Source organism: Mustelus asterias, chromosome 14 (genome assembly GCF_964213995.1).
Source record: "Mustelus asterias chromosome 14, sMusAst1.hap1.1, whole genome shotgun sequence".
In the NCBI taxonomy this organism is placed as follows: Eukaryota; Metazoa; Chordata; class Chondrichthyes; order Carcharhiniformes; family Triakidae; genus Mustelus; species Mustelus asterias.
This window is the reverse complement of record NC_135814.1, coordinates 67,439,083-67,465,199: the sequence shown is the minus strand read 5'-3', so window position 1 is coordinate 67,465,199 and position 26,117 is coordinate 67,439,083. Positions and strand designations below refer to the sequence as shown.

Sequence of the window (26,117 nt, the reverse complement as noted above, 5' to 3'; positions counted from 1 at the left end):
TAATAGGAGAAAAACTGTATAGAAGCCAGCATCACTGCCCCCCTCTCACCACCACTGCCCTGAAGCAGCCCACCAGCTGTCCCAGTCCCTATTTTCTGCTACATTCCTTCAGACTATTTTCTGCCTAAGAGGACTCCACGACCTGGGGTGATTAGAACCATAGAACCATAGAAAATTACAGCTCAGAAACAGGCCTTTTGGCCTTTCTTGTCTGTGCCGAACCATTTTTTGCCTAGTCCCACTGACCTGCACTTGGACCATATCCCTCCACACCCCTCTCATCCATGAACCCGTCCAAGTTTTTCTTAAATGTTAAAAGTGATTAAAAGCATTTACCACTTTATCTGGCAGCTCATTCCACACTCCCACCACTCTCTGCGTGAAGATGCCCTCCCTAATATTCCCTTTAAACTTTTCTCCTTTCACCCTTAACCCATGCCCTCTGTTTTTTTTCTCCCCTAGCCTCAGCGGAAAAACCCTGCTTGCATTCACTCTATCTATACCCATCAAAATCTTATACACCTCTATCAAATCTCCCCTCAATCTTCTACGCTCCAGGGAATAAAGTCCCAACCTATTCAATCTCTCTCTGTAACTCAGCTTCTCAAGTCCCGGCAACATCCTTGTGAATCTTCTCTGCACTCTTTCAACCTTATTTACATCCTTCCTGTAACTAGGTGACCAAAACTGTACACAATACTCCAAATTCGGCCTCACCAATGCCTTATATAACCTTACCATAACACTCCAACTTTTATACTCGATACTCCGATTTATAAAGGCCAATGTATCAAAGGCACTCTTTACAACCCTATCCACCTGTGACGTCACTTTTAGGGAATTCTGTACCTGTATTCCCAGATCCCTCTGTTCAACTGCACTCTTCAGAGTCCAACCATTTACCCTGTACGTTCTACTTTGGTTTGTCCTTCCAATGTGCAATATCTCACACTTGTCTGCGTTAAATTCCATTTGCCATTTTTCAGCCCATTTTTCTAGTTGGTCCAAATCCCTCTGCAAGCTTTGAAAACCTTCCTCACTGTCCACTACACCTCCAATCTTTGTATCATCAGCAAACTTGCTGATCCAATTTACCACATTATCATCCAGATCATTGATATAGATGACAAACAACAATGGACCCAACACCGATCCCTGCGGCACACCACTAGTCACAGGCCTCCACTCAGAGAAGCAACCTTCCACAACCACTCTCTTCCATTGAGCCAGTGTCTAATCCAATTTACTACCTCCCCATGTATACCTAGCGACTGAACCTTCCTAACTAACCTCCCATGAGGGACCTTGTCAAAGGCCTTGCTGAAATCCAGGTAGACAACATCCACCGCCTTCCCTTCATCCACTTTCCTGGTAACCTCCTCGAAAAACTCTAATAGATTGGTCAAACATGACCTACCACGCACAAAGCCACTCTCGGTCTCAAACTCTCAAACTAATTGAACTTAAAGTCCAAAGATGTGCGGGTTAGGTTAATTGGCCATGCTAAATCGTCCCTTAGTGTCCCAGGAAGCGTAAGTGAGAGGGATTAGCGGGTAAATATGTGGGGATATGGGGATAGGGCCTGGGTGGGATTGTGGTCGGTGCAGACTCAATGGGCCAAATGGCCTCTTTCTGCACTGTAGGGTTTCTATGATTTCTATGGTTTCTATGAACTTCTTCTGCTGTGTTGTCCTTAAAGGGACAATCACCACACATAGTTTGAGAAAAAATAAAAAACGAACCTTCAAACTAAGAGTCGCCAATTTTACTTCAATTCAAAGAATCCTTTTGGTGCATGTTGTGAGATTCTGTAAATTGCAAATGCTCAGACTCCATGGGGATGAATATTTGCCACAGAGATTGGAAATGGGAGCCAAGTTTATTTTCGGATCACAAACCTACCTCCAAGAGTAACTTATTAAATTCAAACTGAAAAAGCAGCCAGGCTACCACTGTGGCAGGGTGGGCGAGAATCACTTTACAGAACAGTTTTTGGCAGCACCCCACACAGGCTCTAACAGGCCTGCCAGGAACACAGGCATTTCAGCTTGCTGCTGGGTGCCTGCCTCCAGGCAGCTGACCCGCCCCCTGGGCAGATGTTCGTTGTAAGAGTTTTAACAACACCAAGTTAAAGTCCAACAGGTTTATTTGGTAGCAAATGCCATTAGCTTTCGGAGCGCTGCTCCTTCGTCAGATGGAGTGGAAATCTGTTCGTTCACCAGTTTAAAGAAAACATAACACATTTATTTATGATTTAAAACTACACGGAGGCTTGCAGTCTTCTGGCTGCAATCAGCTCCTGACATGACTCCGAGTACAGAAGCCACACTTAACAGGGTGATCCTTACCACCCTGCTCCCAGATTGGTTCCCTGGGTGATGTGACCCTTAACTCTGCAGACTGATCCTTAAAGGGACAATCACCATACCCATGTTGCATTGGGAAATTGCAAGCTTGCTAACTTACCTTCAATGAAGCTCCTATTGAGTGTAATTTCCTGCTCACTTTATGGGGTCAAGCAGCCTTCCTGAACCCCAAACTTGTCTTCTTTATTGGTTTTACTGTTTTTCAAAATCTTTTTTGAGGCGATATTTGACGGTTTTATTTTTTTCAAAAACTAAATTTGAACATTCAGATATTTCAGCTACTGAGAAAAATAAACGAGACACAAAAATGTTTTGTGGAATTTGATTAGCTCTGTTAATCTGTTATTTTATCGATGGGTTCTTCTGAACGGTCATTTAGGATTAGTTGTTTCAATCCATTCTTCACAATTTCTCTTTCACAGCTTTGATGCCAATCACTTTTTGATTGTATCTTGGAGTCAAAGGGCAGAATTTTCCAGCCCATTTACTAGTGGGGTCTCCTGAGCCTGCCGCAGTCGACCCCCCCTGCAGCAGGGTGGACGAGCCACGCAAAAGCTCGTAGACTGTGGCAGGGATAGAAGATCCAACTGGCGGCCAATGGCTTGCGGCATCTGTCATGAGAAACCTCAGTGCAGGAGGGGGAGGGGTCAGAAGATCTCAGCGATACAATCATTTCAGGCACAGAAGGAGGCCATTCGACCCATCGAGTCCATGGTGACGACCCACGGAGCTACCAATCAGTCCTACTCCCTTGCTCATTCTCCATAGCCCTGCAGGTTTATTTCTTTCAATTGTCCATTCAATTTTCTTTTGAAACCATTGACTGTTTCAAGCTTCACCACCCTCATGGGCAGCGAGTTCCAAGTCATTACCACGCGCTGTGTAAAAAAGTTCCTCCTGCTTCTAGCACCCAAAATCTTAAATCTATATCTCATCACCTTAGTTGTGAAATGACATTTTCAAAGGGAAAAAGTTCACCGATTTGCTTCCGACTGTTTTAAAACAACCATTAAAACTTAAATTGTGCACATTTCCGTTTCAACCCAAGAGAAATCTGCTGATAACACCTCAGGAAATCATGCAAATGGCAGAGCTGCACTGTCATCTATCCTGTGAAAATATCATGAAAAAGATATATGAAGACCAGGCTTGTGAGACAGGCTGAGAACTTGAAATAAAATCTTCAAGGTAGACATTAAAAGAAAAACAATTCAATGAGTAAATTCAATCATGTTATTGTGAAATAGGTGATTTATAGAAATTATTTTCTGGCAAACCTTATTTTGAATATTTGAAATGTCAGTCACTGGGAAGAGACAGCAGACAATTTTTTTCCAAAGATCACTTTTGTTAATTTGCTTGGCTCATTATACTTTTGCTCTTTTTTATTGGAAGATTTTGTCGATTGTCATTTTTGTAGCTACTTGGCAGTTTGCCAATGGCCGTTTTCTTATGCTGAACTTGCTTTTGATTTATTTTTGCTAATTCTTGGGCTCTGATTTTCTACTTTAAACCCGTCAATTTGCGACAGCAAAATGTTGACAAAAATCATGACACATGAGGTAAGGGTAATGTGGACAGGATGTTCATGTCACACACAAGACTTTTAAAATAGAACAGGTGGTAGAGGGGAGTACATAAATTACATTTAGCAAATTATTACAACTCTATAAAACGTGCCAGATTTGAAAGGCGTCTTCATCAAAAATTGATAACCCAATAGACAGATGATAATTCAGCAAATATTGGCTTCTGAAATAGGCTAGGATATAAGTGGGGACAATCTGTTGACTTTCTTCTTGAAGAAACTAACCTAATTTTTGTTGCAGAAAGATGAACAAAGCACCAAATGTGAATCTAAGAGAAGGGAGTAATTGGGCAGGATTTCTGATTTGGAGTCGGGACCCTGATGCTCGGATCTAATCAGTATCCTGATCTTGCACTCTCCCAGAAATAGCCACATGGGGCAGAATTTAGCATATGCAACAGGTGTCTTGGCCACTGGTTTTCTAGACCCGCATTGCCTACTTTTGGGAAGGGTCAAACAGGGCCCAGAATTACCGAGGAACCCAAACATAGGTGAGGAATGGCAAGAGGGAAATCATGGGTTGAGGTCACAGGGCGAACAGTATGGAGACAGGTCAGTAGCAAGGGTACTTTCCAATGCTGACTGACCCCCTCTTCCAGGCACCCTGCATGGTGAGACCCCCACCTGCCACCGCTAATATTCGCTATGTGCTGGGAAGGGGCCCTTAAGTGGGCATTCATTTCCCATTTAAAGGCCTCAATTGGAGGCAGGGTGGAAACACCATCCACGAGCCTTCCTGCCACAGACTTGATTAGGACAGAAGCGGAAAGGTGGTAGGGTCGCAATTGTCACTTTCCCATCCAATTAAATGCCCACCTGCCACCAAACATGCTTCAAGGAAGGGCATTTAATTCTGGCTGTGATTTTCAAAGGAACAGCTCATTAATGGTAAGGTGGCGTACTCTGGGCAGACTCCTGAACTTGTAAGGCCAATATGAGGTTTTCCAGCATTGAGAGAGTGCCAGCAAGCTGATGCAGGTAAGAGAGGGAAAATGGAGAATTAGGCACCTCAGGTTGGCGCATCCTCTCAATACTTTTAACATCAATACTGGGATGGTTGGATGAGGTTGAGGCTTAAAGGTTCCCGGAGACCTGGTCCCTTGTCTGTCGCGAGGATCCTCCCTCTTTACACTGACCATTTGTAAGTCGCCACCCCCCCAGAGGGCCTACCTGCTGGCTGAAATATCCTAGTCAACGCAGTAGAAAGGCCCATTTATTGTCGTTATTGGCTACCCATTGCTTGCAGGTGAGGAACTATTTCTCCCCCTGTCTAACCTGTTTGAAAATGGCTTGCAGGCAGGAGAGTTGATCGGCAAACCACCATGCTGGCTGGTTTTGGGAAATTCAAAGCCTGCCCACATAGATCCCACTTCAACCAACCACTTAAAATTCAGCAGATAGACTCAGGGAAAAATCAAGGAACAATGATTGGAAATGTAAACACAAACTACACCTGCTGGGCTTAGAGCTTCCTTCATTTATTTCATACAATCTTAATGAGGTACAAAAAAAACACATGAAGCTGAACAGGGGACATCATGAACAGACTAGCTGACGGTTTTATGTTTGACCGATTTAACCCTGCTGCTACATAGAAACTGGAGCTTTTGTTTGAAACCTCTGGTGGCAAGAGGTATGATGCAAAGACAGACAGGAATTCCGATCTGAATAGACTCTTTGACATCCTGAACCAGAATGCAACAATAGGGAGGGGATACTTCATTTGTATAGGGCACTACTGAGATCAAATTTGGAATACTGTGTACAGTATTGGTCACCTTATTTAAGGAAGGATGTAAATGCATTGGAAGCAGTTCACAGAAGGTTCGCCAGACTATTACCCGGAATGGGTGGTTGTCTTATGAGGGGAGGTTGGAAAGGCTAGGCTTGTATCCACTGGAGGTTAGAGGAGCGAGAGGTGACTTGATTGAAACCATTATGATCCTGAAGAGTGGATGTGGAGAGGATCTAGAACTAGGGGCCACTGTTTAAAAATAACGAGCCGATTGCTTAAAACAGAGGTGAGGCAAATTTTTTCTCCCAGAGGGTTGAGAGGTTTAGGGACTCTCTTTTTGAAATGCAGTGGAAGCAGAGTCTTTGAATGTTTTTAAGGTAGAGGTGGATAGATTCTTGGTAAGCAAAGGAGTGATGGGCGGGATGCAGAGTTGCGGTTACTCAGAGTTGAGGGGCGGCATGGTGGTACAATGGTTAGCACTGCTGCCTGCACAAAGCCAGGGATCCAGGTTCGATTCCTGGCTTGGGCCACTGTCTGTGTGGAGTCTGCACGTTCTCCCCGTGTCTGCGTGGGTTTCCTCTGGGTGCTCCAGTTTCCTCTCAGTCTGAAAGATGTGCTAGTTAGGTGCATTGCATGCTAAATTCTCCCTCAGTGTACCCGAATAGGTGCCAGAATGTGGCAGCTAGGGGATTTTCACAGTAACTTAATTGTGGTGTTAATGTAAGCCTACTTGTCATGAATAAATAAAGTTTAACTTTATCTGATTAGCCATGGTCTGATTAATGACAGAGCAGGCTCGAGAGACTAAATGGCACACTGCACATCCTTGTCCGCATGTTCATATGTTCTAATTTAATGTTTCATCCAGAAGATGCCACTCTTAACAATCCCTCAATTTTATGCTGAGTGCTAGAGTGAGTTTCAAACCCACATAGGAGCAAAAGAACCACGAGTTAGGGAAAGCTAAGCAACAATGATAAAGGTCGAGAATTTCTAAATAACTTGAGTGCAGGAAAACAAGCACAGCTGTAATCATGGTATTGTCATGACACTTCCCTATTTATACTCCACATGATTTTCTCAAATCTATCAAGCTAAATAACAGCTCCAATGAATAAAGCACTTTAAAAAGAAAATTTCCAGATATTCTTCAAATAAACTTGTTAACTAATCATTCGTTCTGTATTCAAAATTATGGACTAATGCTCACAGAAATTATTTGTAATCTCAGAAAATAAAGATTGTAGTTAATTTAGTAATAGCAAAAAGCCATCAAATCGACCTACCTTTTTTCCTACTAAACGCACGATTCATGTTGGTAAGTGTTCAGCTGAAAGACCAGCAATACTGAAGTGTCTATCTGAAAAGAACAAACACGCATAAGTTCATAATTTTTCTGTGATGATTACAGGCTTCTTAGCAGATAATTTGATATCAAGCACTGTTATCATTTTCCCCTCCGCAACAAACCAGCAGCTTAATAATTCATTATAGTTCCAAGCAAATGAATTTCAATGTCAAAGACTGGGCAAAACAGTTCTCCAAAAATGTTCATGAATGATTCATGCCGACTTGAAGAAAAGCTCAGGTACATCTTTCTTTCATTCATGGATGCATGCATTGCTGACAAAAGACTGCATTTATTGTTCATCCCTAATTGCCCTTAAGATGACGGTGGGAGCCACCTTCTTGCAGCACTGGAGTCATGTGTTGTAGGTACACCCACAGTGCTGTTAGCAAGGGAGTGAATCATAGAATCCCTACAGTGCAGAAAGAGCTCATTTGGCCCATCAGGTCTGCACTAATCACAATCCCTCTCAGCCCGTATCCCCATGCATTTACCCTGCTAGTCCCCCTGACACTAAGTGGCAATTTAGCATGGCCAATCCACTTAACCTGCACATCTTTGGACTGTGGGAGGAAATCGGAGCACCCAAAGGAAACCCACGCAGACACGAGGAAAATGTGCAAACTCCACACAGACAATGACTCAAGCCAGGAATTGAACTCGGGTCCCTGGCGCTGTGAGGCAGCAGTGCTAACCACTTTGTGTCCAGAATTTTGAGCCAGTAACAGGCAATAATATAGCTCCATGTCAGGATGGTTTGTGACTTGAACTTAAAGGTGGTGGTGTTCCCATGTTTCTGCTGCCCTTGTTGTTCCAGGTGCAAGGTGCTGTTGAAGGACTCTCGGCGAGTTGCTGCAGTGCATCTTGTATATGACACATGCTACTCATGTCCAAGTGTTGGTTGAGATTGCATATTTTAATCAAGTGAGATGCCTTGTTCATGATAGCATTGAGCTTTTTAAAAGTGCTGTTAGAGCTGCACTCACCCTGTCAAGTGGAGATTATTCCATCACATTCCTGACTTGTACCATGTATATGGTGGACAGGCTTTACAGTGTCAGTTAGTGAGTTATTCCCCGCAAAGTTCCCAGCCTTTGACCTGCTCATACAGCCAAAGTAGTCATATGGCTAGTCTTGTTAAATTTCTTGTCAATGGTAATCCCCCGGGATATTGAAAAGGGGAGATTCAGCTATGGTAATACTCGTAAACGTCAAGTATGGAAATGTCAAGGGGGGATGGTTGGAGATTGTCATTGCCTGGAACTACTGTGGCATGAATATCACTTGCCACTTATCACCTGCCTTGATATCAACAACAGTCGCACTCACTTCACCTTAACAACAATGTGTCTCCAAATAACTCCTCACCTATACTAAATCATAAATATTTCTTAAGTTCTTGTTTAGTTCAATGGTACACTAGTTGTCTACAGTAGGAAATGAACATTTAAACCTGAATTTTCATAAAGACAGAAAGGTCTCCAGCTTAACAGAAATGGTGCCAGAGCCCAGATTCCAGAAGTCCCACCCCTGAGCCATTTTTGCCAGGGGGGAGGGGTGTGTGGGTGGTGGTGGAGGAGGAAGAAAGGGAGGTGTGGCAAGTTCTAAGTTGCATGGTTCACCAGGACAGCGGCATATATTATAGTGCAACTGTCTTTAAATTGGTCAAATTTCTAGTAGTGGGATGTCCAAAACGCCTCTTGTGGGCTTTACACTTTTCAGGAGAAGTTGCTGGGTTATTTTGAGGGTAGAGTGCTTTTTTGGAGAGGTCCAGGGACACTTTTGGGTGAAGTCAGATGACCTTTGGGTGAGCTAAATTGCACTTTGGGATTGTTTAAAGTTGACATGAATGCATGCAAAATGTGGATAAACTCATTGGAACTTCAAGCCCTTAGAAGCTGTCAAGGGAACTGTCAAGCTTCAAGGCATTTAAATCTCCTGGTTTTAAAAAGAAAGCATTCTGAGCTTCAAGATAAAACCAGTGCTTGCTATTTAATTCTGCCTGTTGACATTAGCTTGACGATCATCATAGGATTTATGCTGTATGATTGATTTCACAATCTATCCTTCTCACAGTGGTGTGCCTGTTAATTCAGTTTGATTGACAGTTCCAAGTGGTTATAAAGTCTTTGATGTGGGGTGAAGGGATTAAGCACTTGGATAAAAATTTTATAAAGGATTAAGTGCTTAAAGGAATGTAAATGTAGTGAATGGATCTTTATAAATAGAAATGTTTTGTCAGAGAATGTTCATCAATAAACACTTAGAACTTCATTTCAGCCTGGATCCTGAAGTCTGCCCACGCTAGACACTGGGTGAGTTGGCATGGAGAATGGAAGGTCAAAGGCTGGTGAGTGGGGGACATGGGTTGGCATGACATGGCATTAAGTTGGCACAGGGGATGAAAGAGCAATGAGGGTGACAGGAGAGACATGAGGGAATGAGGGGCATGGAGACAGTTAGAGGGGCACTGGCTGGCATCAAAGGTATGAGGGTTCATAGGGATCGGCTTAAAACGAGAACATAAATTGAAAGAAACTTGTGGCTCAGATTTTTATTTGTAAAAATACAAGGGACAAAACAAACATTGACAGCAGTACCATACTTGTAACAAGAAGTTGGCGGCACGGTAGCGCAGTGGTTAACACTGCTGCTTCACAGCTCCAGGGTCCCGGGTTCGATTCCCGGCTCGAGTCACTGTCTGTGTGGAGTTTGCACGTTCTCCTCGTGTCTGCGTGGGTTTCCTCCGGGTGCTCCGGTTTCCTCCCACAGTCCAAAGATGTGCGGGTTAGGTTGATTGGCCAGGTTAAAAATTGCCCCTTAGAATCCTAAAATGCGTAGGTTAGAGGGATTAGCGGGTAAATATGTGGGGGTAGGGCCTGGGTGGGATTGTGGTTGGTGCAGACTCGATGGGCCGAATGGCCTCCTTCTGCACTGTAGGGTTTCTATGTTTCTATGAAGTGGCATGAAGCATCCAAACATTAATGCCTGAAGTCAGCAAGGGCAAATAAAATCAAAAATATGAAATTTGTTAAGGGAATAAAGCAAATATGCATTTATTGGAAAATGTCACCAGAGGGACAATTTTCTGTTCCCTTCAGCTGCTGGCACACATTTTGTCGAAAGAGCAGTGAGCTGACTGACCCTAACTCTCCAGTCTTGGTTCATTGGAATATTAATTCAAAGTTTGTACGCACTGGGAGCCAGCCAAGTTTGAGACACAGAAAATGTGGCCAGCAAATGCAATTTAAAGGGGGGGTATATACTTAAAGGTGGGTACATTTTCTCAGTATTCAGAGAACTTCCAAGTCTGCTTCTCTCTTTACAGGTGCTGGGGCATGGAGCTTCACATGCAAGGAATGCATATCGGGAATCCATGCATGATCTCAAAATCCCAACATGTGGCTTGGTGGGCTTCTTGTTGGAAGACCAAACTAAAATTTATTCTTGTATGTCACTGAGATGATTTTCAGAAGATTCTGATTGTTTTCATGAATCTAGTGGATTCTTGTACTCTTATTTGTGGCAGTAATGCAGTTGTTATTGTTTTAGTCAGCAAGGACATTTTCATATCTCACTCCCTTTCCACCAAATCTGGTAGCACTACTCAGTTCCATTGTGAGTGTCATGTTCGGTCCCCCAAAAAGATGCTGCTTATCACACCCAGCATTTTGATCCAGAAACATTTCTGTCAGTGGTCTCAGTAAATCCACAATTACAACAGCCAAAAACAAATTATACTGAAGTGATAACTGCTGCCATCTGGAACTTTGCCACAGCTTTATTTTTGTATGAGTTTGCTAGATGTCCCAAAGGCAAGTTGAGATTTTTTGGCTCAGCTCACCTTTCTCTTCCAACTTTAATGATCTCGTGATGAGCCATCACCAATACCAAAAAGCTTAAAGTCCTTGCAATAACTTCATTGGCAACATTAATGCGAATATAAAACAGAATTTGCAGAAAGGCCTCAAGTTCAGTCTTTGCTATGTGCTTAGTCAGCAATTCAATTAGCACTGTTGGCAACATATTGTCCAACCTAGAACGCACATGTTATTACAATTTCCATAGTGACCTATAAGTTATAAATTGGAACTTCCAGTCAATAGCTGAAAGGATGACACAACTTTACAACTTTTACTGTGACAAAAGATCAAAAGCACGATTGATTAAACACCTTTTATGAAAGCAATTTATACTTAACTCCGCCCCCCCCCCCCGCCAAAACAGAACATTCCTCCTTTTATTTTATTACAACCAAAAACACATTTCACAGGTATACTTTACACTGTCCTTTAAGTAGACGTTCAATTCTCTTGGCTCTAGTCTAAGGTGATTTTCCATTCCCTAGGCACTTTTAATCCCCCCATTCCCTCACCCCTCCCCCACAGGTTTTTCCTCTAGTGCGAGCTTCAGCCTTATTTTGGCTCCTCATGAATGCAGTCTTTTCAATCCAAATGTGAGCTCCCACCCACATCCCTGCATGGTGTCCTCCCTCTCCTGGATCTTGGCAGGCGAAACTTGTCTAGAAGTTTTCAGAGATATTTTAGACCCTTCCACACTCAAAGTCCACACCCATGGCAACATGAATAACATGGGCCTTGTATCCAGGTGGAAAAGCTGATCAGCTATCCTTGAAATTCCAACTCCCTTTTACCTTGGACGTAAATTGATTGCTTAAAGCACATTTGTTTTTACAACTCAATATTCTTAATGCATTTCTGGGACTTGGGAGACTCTCAGTTTGTCCACTATTAGTACACTGGCTACTGCCACGTCGCCAAGTTTAAACATCTTGCACTTTCTTCCCAGTGAAACAATCTGGGACCCCTTTAATCTCTAACATCCAGGTTTGCTGTCAGCAGAGTTCAAAATAGGTCACACCCCCTCTTCATTTTACCTTAAAGACACAATTCCAAAACATAACACGTTATTCGATATTTATTATAAACCCCCAGATAGTCAGAGGGATATTGAGGAGCAAATATGTGCTCAGTTTGTGGAGGTGTGTAAAAAGAACAGTACAGTCATTATATTAGGTGATTTCAACTTTCCCAACATTAACTGGGATATACATAGTGTTAAGGGCTTGAATAGAATAGATTTCTTGAAATGGTGTACAGGAGAACTTTTTTAAATTCAATAGGTGGAAGGTCCAAAAAGGGAGGGAGCTGTACTGGACCTGATTCTGGGGCATGAAGCCAGACAGGTGGTTGAGGTGGTGGTGGGGGAGCATTTTAGTGATAGCGATGACAACATGGTACAATTTAAGCTTAGATTGGACAAGGAAATAGGCAAGCTGCAAAAAAAAAAAATGTTGGATTGGGGAGAGCGGACTTTAGTAAAATAAGACGGGATCTGGCCAAGGTAGACTGGGAGCAGCTGCTAATGGGAAAATCTACAGAACAGGGGCGGGGGGCATTCAAAAAGGAAATGGGGAGGGTGATAGGTAGGAATAACAAGCCCAGAGAACCATGGATGATGAGAGATATTCAGGATACAATGAAAAGGAAAAGGAAGGCTTTCAAAAAATACAAGGGGAGCAAATCAGTGGGGGCATTAGTGAGGTATAGAAAGTGCAGGGTGGAGCTTAAGAAAGCAATTAGGAATGCAAAGACGGGATATGAGAAAGCTCTGGCTGGTAAAAATAGGGAAAATCCTAAGATATTCTAAAAGTATATCAATGGGAAGAGGATAATCAATGGGAAGAGGACCATTAGGGACCAATCGGTAGGTGGAGCCAGAGGACATTGGTAGAGTGTTGAATGAATACTTTACATCTGTGTTCACCCAAGAGAATGAGGACAGTGGCATGGGATTCAGGGAGTGAGACTGTGCGGTTCTTGAGCAAATTGACATAGGGAAGGACAAGATATTGAAGGTGTTGGCACCCTTAAAAGTGGATAAATCTCCAGGTCCAGATGAATTGTGCCCTAAGCTGTGATGGGAGGCAAGGGACGTGATCGCAGGGGCTCTGACCCAAATTTTCAATTCCTCTCTGACCACGGGGGAGGTCCACACAGTAAGAAGTCTCACAACACCAGGTTAAAGTCCAACAGGTTTATTTGGTAGCAAAAGCCACTAGCTTTCGGAGCAGTGCTCCTTCGTCAGGTAAGTGGGAGTTCTGTTCACAAACAGGGCATATGAAAAACAAACTCAATTTACAAAATAATGGTTGGAATGCGAGTCTTTACAGGTAATCAAGTCTTAAAGGTACAGACAATGTGAGTGGAGAGAGCGTTAAGCACAGGTTAAAGAGATGTGTATTGTCTCCAGACAGGACAGTTAGTGAGACTTTGCAAGCCCAGGCAAGTTGTGGGGGTTAGAGATAGTGTGACATGAACCCAAGATCCCGGTTGAGGCCGTCCTCATGTGTGCAGAACTTGGCTGTCAATCTCTGCTTAGCGACTCTGCGTTGTCATGTCACGACAACGCAGAGTTGCTGAGCAGAGATTGATAGCCAAGTTCCGCACACATGAGGACGGCCTCAACCGGGATCTTGGGTTCATGTCACACTATCTGTAACCCCCACGACTTGTCTGGGCTTGCAAAATCTCACTAACTGTCTCGTCTGTAGACAATACACATCTCTTTAACCTTTGCTTAACCCTCTCTCCACTCACATTGTCTGTACCTTTAAGATTTGATTACCTGTAAAGACTCGCATTCCAACCATTATTTTGTAAATTGAGTTTGTGTCTTTATATGCCCTATTTGTGAACAGAACTCCCACTTACCTGACGAAGGAGCAGCGCTCCGAAAGCTAGTGGCTTTTGCTACCAAATAAACCTGTTGGACTTTAACCTGGTGTTGAGACTTATTACTGTGTTTACCCCAGTCCAACACCGGCATCTCCACATCACAGGGGAGGTGCCAGATGACTGGAGAACAGCTAATGTGGTTCCGCTATTTAAGAAAGATTGTAGAGATAAACCAGGGCCAGACCAGTGAGTCTCACGTCAGTGGTAGGGAAACTATTAGAGAAACTTTTGAAGGAGAGCATTTATCTCCACTTGGAGAGGCAAAGCTTGATCATGTATAGTCAGCATGGCTTTGTCAGAGGGAGGTCATGCCTAACAAATTTGATTCAATTTTTTGAGGTGACCAGGTGTGTAGGTGAGGGTAGTGCAGGCGACATAGTTTATATGGATTTCAGCAAAGCCTCTAACAAGGTCCCACATGAGAGACTTGTAAAGAAGGTAAATTCACATGGGATACAGGGTAATTTGATAAAGTGGATTCAAAATTGGCTCAGTTGTAGGAGACAAAGAGTGATGATAGAAGGCTCTTTGAGTGACTGGAAGCCCATGTCCAGTGGCATACCCCAGGGATCTGTGTTGGGCCCCCTGCTCCTATTATTCATCATTTATTTAAACGACATTGATGACTATGTGGGGGGGTAGGATTAGTAAGTCCGCGGATGACACAAAGATTAAACGGGTAGTTAACAGTGAGGCGGAGTGTCTTGGACTACAAGAAGATATAGACAGAATGGTCAAATGGGCAGATGGAAGTTAACACTGAAAAGTGTGAGGTGATACACTTTGGAAGGAGTAATTTGACAAGAAAGTACTCAGTGAATGGTAGGACACGAGGAGGTTCTGTGGAACAAAGGCACCTTGGTTGTCTGTCCACAGATCTCTGAAACATCTCTAACAATGTCCTCTAACTCCACCTACTGAAAGGGCATGTAGTGTGATGAAAAAGGCATATGGGACACTTCCCTTTATCAATCGAGACATAGATTACAAAAGCAGGGAAGTCCTGCCGGAGTTGTATAGAACTTTGGTGAGGCCACAGCTAGAGCACTGTGTGCAATTCTGGTCGCCACATTATTAGAAGGATGTGATTGCACTGGAGAGGGTGCAGAGGAGATTCATCAGGATGCTGCCTGGGCTGGAACATTTAAGTTATGAAGAGAGGTTGTGTAAGCTTGGGCTGTTTTCGTTGAGGAGTGACCTGATCGAGGTGTACAGGATTATCAGAGACATGGACAGAGTGGATAAGGAGCAGCTGTTCCCCTTAATTGAAGGGTCAGTCATGAGGGGGCATAGGGCAGGAGGTTTAGGGAGGATATGAGGAAAAACCTTTTTACCCAGAGTGTGACGATGGTCTGTAAGGCGCTGCCTGGGAGGGTGGTGGAGGTGGGTTGCCTCACATCCTTTAAAAATTATCTGGATGAGCACTTGGTACATCATAACATTCAGGGCCTGGTGCTGGCAAGTGGGATTAGGTGGGAGTTCAGATGTTTCTGATGTGTTGGTGCAGATTCGATGGGCCAACGGGCCTCTTCTGCACTGTATGATCTATGATTCTATGATAACAATCTTATAAATCTCATAATTGTAACAATTATGTTGTAAAACCTGGCTAAGACAATGACAAGCTGAGATAAAATGGGTGGCCTCTGTTTGGCAAAACAGTATGCATGTGTGAGATTAGCATCACAACACACTTGCTGTTGAGTTGATCACGTGCACACACTGGAGAAATTAGTTGTGCAGCAAGTATCACATAAGGCAAGATGGAAGAACTTTTTTAAAATCTGTAACAATATGAAGATGAGTACAAGGAAACCTTGAAGTACAGAACCTGTGACTCCAGATTAACCATTATCCCACTCAGTTTGTTCTGTACTCCTATCTCTATATATGTTAAATAGTTTGCCTGATATGGTCCCACTATGTTTACCAGAGGATCAACAAGTCACAATATTGTCTTGACCGCTGGGATATCTCAGAACCTATCTATGCCTCTGAATGTCAGATATAAGCAAACATGCAGCTTAGAATTCCAGACAGGCCAGTAAGTTAAATAGGCCACATGAGAACAGGGAAGATTTTCTTGTTGATGAAAGTGATTTCGCTTGCAGAAACTGGGTCAACAGGCTCAAGATTCCTTCCTATGCTTTCCTTTCACAAGACTTAATAGAAGAATGGAAAGAAGAGTGCAGGCAGCTCAGATAGTACAATTAATGGAGTGACTGAACTCATCATTATCCCGGCAACCAGATCTACAGACCCAGCTGTCTGACAGTAACAGAGGAGTACGGCCTTTGCAGGCAGTTCTAATGAAATATCAGTTGCTGCAGGGAGACCCGGCAGATAATCTCAAACATATATCACTTGCTTCTCCTCATGTTTGCACTGAGTGCTACATAAGATCAAAAGAAATAGGAGTAGGTGGAGGCCATTTGGCTCCTCGAGCCTGCTCTGCCATTCTGCAAGATAATTCAATTGTGGCTCGACCTCCACTTTCTTGACCCCCACCCCCCACCCAAAGTGGGGTAATGGAAATAATTTGGCATTAAATATTAGTCATGAGCACTATCAACGTTAAAAGAATAGTTATTGCAATCTTTTCTCAGCACAATAGTGTGGGAAAGTAACAAACACTTATTAACCTTCACAGGATGGATAAAACAAAAGTGTAATAAAAAGCACAGACTTGAGCTGTCCTCCCATCAGAGAAAAGCTGCACAAATCTGCTCATTTAGTGAAATATGGTAACCAAGAGATATAAATATGTTACACAGCCTTTACAAAAGAGACACCCTGTAGGAGCAGGGTGTCTCCCCCCAACCATGCCTGTGAATTAAAGTCTCCGTTACTGCAACTTGCAGACTGGAGTGATTTCAATCTTTTACAACACCCCCATAGCCCTTAACTCTCTTGTCAATCAAAAATCTGTCTAACTCAGCCTTGAATATAGGAGACTGAATAACCCAGCCTCCACTGTTCTCTGGGGAGAAAATTCCAAAAGAAAATCCTTCCCATCTCTGTCTTATTTTGGAGATCTCTTATTTTTAAACGACTGCCCCAGTTCTAGTTTGTTAACTTCATTATCAACATTCTTGGGGAGGATGTAGTTGTGCTGATGCCTGCAACCATTGGCAAGAATGGTACATAGCGTTATATAGTACAGCTTGTTCTGGGCACTCAAGATACTGGCTGTCATTCACTGTCTATGAAAAAACAGGAAATGTAACATATTACAACATTGGCTGCATTAACTCTTTTCAAACAATACTTATACAACAACAGTCAGACGAGAAGGTATGTCAAGGAAACGATAAAATGAGCCTTCCCTGGTTTTGCTCTCTTCCAGTTCTTCTATAATTTCAACACAAACAAGTTCAATGAAGCCTCTTTAGACTGAAAAGGGTTTGCATCGTGTTCTTAAATTTCCTGGCAAAAATTAACTTGTCCTTGTTTAAAATTTTAAGAGCATGAACATAGACACCCAAATGTCTATACAGCCAGAAGTTATTTAGGGGCAACTGCAAATGCTGGGCTGAGAGGCTGGAAGGCTTAGGCAGGTATTAAACATAGTGAGGGATGCAACCACAAACATTACACGGTTGTTTCTGAATGGCTAGGTATTGAACAAGACTGCAGACATGCAGGAAACCTGTTAGGAATATCATTTCCCTTCCACCTGCTCCAGCTTCCATTCTTCAATCACTTTCGTTTCTGTTATATCTGCTTTTTCTTGATCATTCACTTCATGTCATCCACTAACTGCCCATCTGTTGTCATACTTATGGTAGTCCATGTAATCTCTCCATTTCATCCTGCATTCATTGCCGCACTGCAATCTCTGACTAGTACATTATCCTATTCCCTCCTTTACATCCCATCTATTGAGTGAGATAATTAATTCGACATCTATCATCTTTGGGTGCATCCATTATCCTCCATTGATCAGCCACGCCACTCCTTGTCCCATTCATACCTATATTACTATTCATTCACTCTGGCAATTCACATCTTCCTTCCCTGACTTTGCTCTCACCTGTTCTCCATACCTTCCTTCACTGTATCCATCCACTTTCCCTCTTTTCATGGCTATCAAGCCTCTTTGACACAAGAATAGAAAATGCTGGAGAAATTCAGCAGGTCTGACAGCATCTGTGGAAAGAGAATAGAGCCAACTTTTCATGTGTGGGTGAGCCTTCGTCAGATACTGTTAGACCCGCTGAGTTTCTCCAGCATTTTTGTTTTTTTTTGTTTCAGATTCCAGCATCCACAGTATTTTGCCTTAAGCCTCTTTGGCAGCTACGCTTTTTACACTGAGCCACTGACCTTACTCCCATCGTAAGAAGTCTCACAACACCAGGTTAAAGTCCAACAGGTTTATTTGGTAGCACAAGCCACAAGCTTTCAGAGCGCTGCTCCTTCATCAGGTAAGTGGGAGTTCGGTTCACAAACAGGGCATATAAAGACACAAACTCAATTTACAAAATAATGGTTGGAATGCGAGTCATAGATATCATAGAATCCCTACAGTGCAGAAGGAGGCCATTCGGCCCATCGAGTCTGCACCGACCACAATCCCACCCAGGCCCTACCCCCACATATTTTACCCACTAATTCCTCTAACCTACGCATCTCAGGACTCTAAGGGGCAATTTTTAACCTGGCCAATCAACCTAACCCGCACATCTTTGGACTGTGGGAGGAAACCGGAGCACCCGGAGGAAACCCACGCAGACACGAGGAGAATGTGCAAACTCCACACAGACAGTGACCCAAGCCGGGAATCGAACCCGGGACCCTGGAGTCTTTGCAGGTAATCAAGTCTTAAAGGTACAGACAATGTGAGTGGAGAGAGGGTTAAGCACAAGTTAAAGAGATGTGTATTGTCTCCAGACAGGATAGTTAGTGAGATTTTGCAAGCCCAGGCAAGTCGTGGGGGTTACAGATAGTGTGACATGAACCCAAGATCCCAGTTGAGGCCGTCCTCATGTGTGCGGAACTTGGCTATCAGTCTCTGCTCAGCGACTCTGCGTTGTGTGTCGTGAAGGCCGCCTTGGAGTACGCTTACCCGAAGATCAGAGGCCAAATGCCCATGACCGCTGAAGTGTTCCCTAACAGGAAGAGAACACTCTTGCCTGGTGATTGTCGAGCGGTGTTCATTCATCCATTGTCGAAGTGTCTGCATGGTCTCCCCAATGTACCATGCCTCGGGACATCCTTTCCTGCAGCGTATCAGGCCCTTTAGGACTTGATTACCTGTAAAGACTCGCATTCCAACAATTATTTTGTAAATTGAGTTTGTGTCTTTATATGCCCTGTTTGTGAACAGAACTCCCACTCATCTGATGAAGGAGTAGCGCTCCGAAAGCTAGTGACTTGTGCTACCAAATAAACCTGCTGGACTTTAACCTGGTGTTGTGAGACTTCTTACTGTGTTTATCCCAGTCCAGCATCTCCAAATCTTACTCTCATCAACAGGGTGGAATAGTGGATGTTTTGAGCATGAGGCTGGAGACATTGCGGAGTTTGGAAGCAAGCTAGGAAAGGAGTGAAGGTGGCCAGCAACAGAAAGAAAACTCTAAAAGCAATAATCCTGAAAGCAAATCAAGATGGAGAGCACAGAACAGGCAGCAAATGCAGAATAGGGGTTTGCAGGGAAAACTAGACTTAAGGATGCCATTCATCCCCGAATCTCCCTTGTCTATTTAGTGTAGTTCTTCCTACCAGCACTGTTGCAATCACTCCCTTGTCCTGCCAACACATTCCATGATTGAACAATTCACTTAATCACTGTAAATTCCACTCGGCCTTGCTCTGCTGTCATTCACATCACTCGTAACCATCCAATCAATCTGTATGAGATGTGAGCTAAAAGGTGCCATACAAATGCCCACAGATGTCTTAACAATGGTGCTTCCAAAGGTTATGCTCAAATTCTGGGAAAAGAAGGGGGAAAAAAGCTGGAAATACACAGCAGGTCTGGCAGCATTTGAAGAACAAAAGAGTTTATGTTCAGATGAAAAGTGGTCGGCCTTAAAAAGATTAGTTGGGATTTTATTGACACCGAAGCTGGTTGGCTGGTAAATTGATAGGGAGCAATGTCAGTAGCCCCCACGATGCAGGCACACCATTGGAGCAGTTTCCCAGTGGCTGGAGTGGCAGCGGTTTAGCTGCCTGCTGACTGGAGGTGGGAAGCCAATATGGACAATGAAAGGCCATTTCCCAGACAGCCAGAGCTGCCCCTACTGCATGGGGGAGACCATTAAGTGCATGGAGGCAGCCTCCCACAGGCTTCCTGGGAGGCGGGCAGCCATTGGAGCCAGGGGTCCACCATTGGCAAACAGTGCCCTTCACAGAACGGACTCCACCATTAGAGGGCTTTCCCCTCAATTCACCACTCTTGCAAAATAAAATTTCATTCATCCCTTTGAAGACTCCTCAAAATGGAGGTGCTCTCACATTCTCTTTGTTGCCTCAGCCACAACCACCTCTCCTGGTGCTGCCACCAAGTTGTAGAGTTATCAGGCCTCAGATTGGGCCAGCAGTGTAGGTTTGCCTACTTCCCGCAATTGGCACCTCCCCTGCCTGCCATTGGTTAATTGAATAACCAAACAATTTTGCTTCCTCACTTCTGCCCCCTGCCACGCTATTTAATTTGTATCCTGGCTTTGCAACTTTGTCACTGTCAAAATCAGGCCCATGCATTCTTGTTTCTCTCTCAGATAGAACCCCTTCAGTGCAGAGAGGCCATTCGGCTCATCGAGCCTGCACTGATAACAATCCCAGCAAGGCCCTATCCCCATAACCCCATGTATTTATCCTGATAATCCCTCTGACATTAAGGGGCAATTTAGCATGGCTAATCCACCTAACCTACACATCTTTGGAGTGTGGGAGGAAACCAGTGCAACCGCACACAGACAAGGGGAGAACATGCAAACTCCATACAGACAGAAACCGGAGGCTAGAATTGAATCCGCTGTGAGGCAGCAGTGCTTAACGATGCCTCTCTAAAGGCATCCCTTAAGCCTTAGGCTTGCTGCTTGATTTTCAGGATTTTCTGTTTAATTTCAGATTTCCAGTGACTGCAGCATTTTGCTTATCAGAGCAAATGTTAAGACTGATGAGAACAAGACAGCACTTGTGTAATATGAGGACAAAATGTTTCACAGTTAGCTTCTGACTCCAAAGTATTAGCAAGAGTTAGACACGCCCAGGTTTCTTTAGACTGAATGCAGGTCTCAGTGTAACAGGAAGACAAGTATGGTCCAACGTGGCTGGCAGAAACTCCATTGAAGGAATGTGTTTTGCCATAATTTATATTTAAGAGTTAAGTTTTTGAGAAGGGAAATAAGCGTTATATTGAGGGGGAATAGTTATTGGGGAAAAGAGGCTTTATTATCCCAAAGACAATTCAAATGTGGTGGTGGGGTTGGGGGGTGGGTAAGGGGTCAGGAAAAAAAAATCTATTTTGTTGTGTTATCTCAGGTGGATAGGTTCATATAAGATCCTGGAATCATGGCTAAAAAAGAAAGACTTGCACGGTGGCACAGCGGTTAGTAAATTGTTCCTTAGTTTTCAAAATTATGTAGATTAGATGGATTAGCCACAGTAAATGTGTGGAGTTACGGGAATAAAGTTGGGGAAGAACCTGGATAAGATGCTCTGTAAGAGAGTCTGTGCGGACTCGATGGGCCGAATGGCCTCCTTCTGCACTGTCGGGATTCTATGATTTATATGGAGCTTTTCATGGCCGCCAGAGGTCTCAAAGTGCATTACTTTTTGAAGTACTGTAGTGTCACAGTTATGATATAGGACATGTAACATCTAATTTGCAGTCAGCGAACTCCCACAAACATCTACCTAATCATGACCAGATAAATGTTTTTTTATAATATTGTTTGAAGGATAAAGATTATCCTGGGCACAAGGGATAACTCCCTCTACTTTTCCTCGAAATACTGCTAAGGGATCTTATACATCCACCCACATTAGGGCTTAGGTTAACATCTCATCCGAAAGATGGCACCTCCAACAGTGAAATGCTCCCTCAGTACCGCACTGAAGTGTCAGCCTTGATTTTTGTACTTGAGTGGAACCTGGAAACTGCAAGCTTTTCAGCAATAAGCTGCGCTAAGCAGACCTTAATAAAGATTTGCTTTTCTAAGTTGTTACTTTGTCAATCATACAGTGTGCAGTCTAAAATAAATTGTTCTCTGTTAATCTAAGTCAATTTTGTACTACTTGCAATAAGTAGAAACCAACTGCAGTAAATCTGCTGCGACACACCCAAACTCCTTTGCAAGCACAGATCTTAATGCAATCATTGCTGTGTACCAAGTATAGACCTTAGAATGGTTACATCACAGGGGGTGGCCTTCAGGCCCATTGTGTTTCCCCATAGCTCCGCAAATGTTTAAAATATAAATATATTATCCAATTCTTTTTTCAAGTTCTTATTTGAATCTGCCTCCACAACACACTGGCACTGTCTTCCAGATCCTAACCAAGCACTGCGTAAAAAGGTTTTTCCTCATGTCTGCATTGCCTCTTTTGACTGTCACCTTAAATTAGTGCCCTCTGGTTCTCAATACTTCGACTAAGAGAACAGTTTCTCCCCATCTATTCTTGCAATATAAAGGGTTAACAGATGGAATATGCTAATGTATGACGTAGATGATGGTGTCCACTCACATCAGTCAATCATGTGTTAGGCTCTCCAGAGAGAGATTGGAATCATGCCTAGGAGCAACATCCCTACTCTCTAACCTATTTGAATATCGTACTAACAAACAAATGTTAAGCAGGAAGCAGAATATGTCTGCAGTCTGTCAAAGGACCAAGTCCCAGGCCCAAAGTGCAAGGTAGAAGGACCCTTCTCAGAACACTGTCCAGACCCCTCACGATTTTGAAATCTCATGATCAAATCTCATCTTAATCCCCTCTTCTCCAAGGACAACAGCTGCAGTTTCTCCAAGCTATCCACATAACTGAAGTTTCTCATCCCTGGAGCCATTCATGTGATTCTTTTCTGCACCTTTTCGACTGCCTTCACATCCTTCCTAGCACATGATGCCTAAAATTGAACATCACACTTCAGTTGAGGCAGGACCAGGCTTTTACCCAGGTTCAGCATAACTTCCTTGTTCTTGTACTTTATGCTCCATTTGTAAAGTCTTGGATCCTCTAAGCCTCATTAACTGCTTTATCAATCTGCCACCTTCAACAATCTGTGCACGTGTTACTTTAGATCCCTCTGCATCCACATTAAAATTGTACCTTGAGAACTTTTATAATGCTGGAAATCTGAACTAAAAACAGAAAATGCTGGAAATACTGAGCAGGGCAACTTGTGGGGAGAGAAAATAGGAACATACACATTAGGAACAGTAGTTGGCAATTTGACCCTTCTAGCTGGTTCCACCATTCAATAAAATCATGGCTGACCTGACCTTCACCTCAATTCCACTTATCTGTCTGCCCTGTTAAGCTTTCACCCCCTTGCCTATCAAGAATCTATTGACTTCTGGCTGAAAGACACTGCCTCCGCCTCCTTTTATGGAAGGGAATTACAAAGACTCAACCCTCAGAGAAAATATTTGTCCTCATCTCGGTTTTAAACAGGCAGTCCCTTATTTTTAAACAGTGATCCCTAGTTCTAGATTCTTTCACAAGAGGAAACATCCTCTCCACATCCACCCTATCAATACCCCTCAGGATATTGTATGTTTCAATCAAGTAGCCTCTTACTCCAGTGGATACAAGTCTGGCTTGACCAACCTTTCCTCATGAGACAATGCCATTCCAAGCATTAGTCTAGTAAATCTTCTCTGAACTGCTTACAACGCACTTACATCCTCCTTAAATAAGGAGACCAATACTGTACAGAAATAAAGTTAACATTACAGATCAATGAATTTACATTAAAATTAGAGACTAGCAACGGCATCCCCAGATGCCACTTTACTTTGAGGATGCACATCCATCAATGCACCCTCTTGCTCCAGGTGCAGCCCCAGCACTGCCACTTCTAGCAATGGTGCTGCTGAGGCTGCAAAGCTGCTGGGTCTCTGATTGGCCTCACAGCTCTTGGGTGGAACAAGCCTTCATTCTGAATAGGTTGGCAGCTATGGTGGCAGCCACTTCATTGACTTCTGCTATTAAGCTGTGGCCCAAGAACCTGTCGCCCAATGAAGTGGAGACCTTGCTGTTTTTGGCTCCAATGGCAGAACCCCTGACATCTTTGAAAATTAATGGTTTTGAAAAGCCACTAATTCTGTTTTGTGTTTTTACAGATGCTTAGAAGATTGTACTGTTTAATATTAAAGTCGCTGCTAATTCTATTAGTGTTTACATTGTAACATTAGCTCACAATTTCATGGTCTGATGTTTTACTTTCTAACCTTGGCACTCAGTGACTTACTTGCATTCTAACAGGCGCTGACAGCAAACCACAGGAGAATTTAGACCACTTGATGCTGGAAACTTCAAACAAATAAAGCTGGGTATTTTGTGTACCTTTAGATAAGAATAGTTTATCCAAAGCCATTGTTTGGTCAAGCACAAGAGGTAGCCCATTCAAAATTCAACTGGGAGCATTTTTTAAAATCAAATTTAGCCTAAAGAAAGATTGTTTCTCTCTCACTCCACATTTAATAGACTTTCAAAAGCCTACAGAATACAAAACAAAATATACCTTTACAGTCAGACTTTTGTGCAATATCTCTCTCATCTGAACAAAGGTTTGAAAATTCTCATTTCCTCAAATAATTTTGAAAAATTGAAATGAGAGTATAATGGTAATGTTACTGATCATGTAACTTGGTAAACTGGTCACCCGCTGCTAAAAACCCATCCAGCCCATACCTGGTTAGATCTATATGTGACTACAGACCCAGAGACCTGTGATTAATTCTTAACTGCTCTCTGAAATGGCCCTGCAAGCCACTCAGTTGTCAGAAACCGCTACCGGAAAGTCAAATAGCAATAAAACTGGATGGACCACTCGACACCAACCTAGGCACTGGAAAGAACAAAAGCGTACCTTGCCCACTTGACCCAGCAAAGTCTTCCTCACCAGCTCTGGAGACTGATGACAAAATTGGAAAAGCTGTATGACTGACGAGTTAAGCAACAGTCTGGCATAGTGAAAGTCACTGAATCATACCTTGTAGTCAATATCCCAGATTACTCCACTTCCATCTCTGGGTATGGTCTGTCTAACTAGCAGGACAGATTTTCCAGAGATAATGGCACCTTGGACAAGAGTGCCCATGGGAATCTTCAACATTGACTCCAAACTGTATGTACTCGACTGACATTAGGTCAGACATGGGCAAGGAAGCCTCTGCTGATTTGTATCTGCTGTCCTCCCTCAGCTGATGACTTCTCCACGTTGAACATCACCTGGAAGAAACACTTGAGGGAAGCAGTTATATGGAATGGGTATGGTAGTTCAACATTCATCACCAAGAGTGAGCCGGTAGCAATATTACTGACTGAATCCTGAAGGACATAGCTACTGGACTGTGAGAAAGCCAGCAAGAGTGAAAAATCTTTTTAACTCATCCTCACCAATCTACTGCCATAGATCTATCTGTCTGAGAGATGGTAGCAGTGACCACTGCACGGCACTTGTGGAGATGAAGTCTGGTCTTCACCCTGAGGACATCCTCGATCATATTGTGCAGCATCCCTTTGATTCAAAGATGATGTCCACTCAAGGTTATGGATTTCTGCCATGGATTTGCACATGACTGAACAGGTTGATTCTCAACCTACAGGTCTTTGAGCACCTGTGGCAGGATGTCCCAGGAGTTAGTGGGATCTGAAGTACAGGATCTGCTTCCTTTTCTGTCTCTGCCGCCATTCTGCATCATCATTAAATGTTGCAATTCAAAAGTGTGATGCAGCCTGATGGACAAGTTGTCACCATTCTGATCAGTTGGTAGCAAATTCTTCCCAGTCATTAGTATTAATGCTGCTGTGCTTCAGGAACTTCCCTATGTTCCTGATGTGTTTTCTTTGTCATTCCCTGGAATGCTGGCCATTTTACAGTTGAGTAAACAGCATCTGGCAGGGTAAACACTTTCAGCCATCCAGACACAGTGTCCATTCCAACCAAGTTGATTTTACAGGAGTTTTGCATGAATGTTTGTGGAATTGGCTTCAAGACGGATACTAGTATTTGTTTTATGGTCCTCCCATTGAATCTGGAGGATGTGGCAGAGGCATTGGAGCTGTACCTGGTACACAGGAAGATAGTAATGGATGTTGGAGGCCAATCATCTCGGTCTCAAGAGTTACTGCAGGAGTTCCTCAGGAT

At 43.3% G+C, this 26,117-nt stretch overlaps 1 protein-coding gene across 3 annotated transcripts in view; it reads right to left on the bottom strand.

The window, feature by feature from the left end:
* gulp1b (GULP PTB domain containing engulfment adaptor 1b) overlaps positions 1-26,117 on the bottom strand; it is a 297,575-nt gene that overhangs the window by 192,677 nt on the left and 78,781 nt on the right. For 2 of the 3 annotated variants that reach the window (XM_078228542.1, XM_078228545.1), the window contains exon 2: positions 6,976-7,049. In XM_078228542.1, the coding sequence (XP_078084668.1) occupies positions 6,976-7,003 (28 nt within the window). In that variant the 5' untranslated portion in view covers positions 7,004-7,049. The remainder of the gene's footprint in view (positions 1-6,975; positions 7,050-26,117) is intronic. The other variant, XM_078228544.1, reaches the window with a different exon arrangement.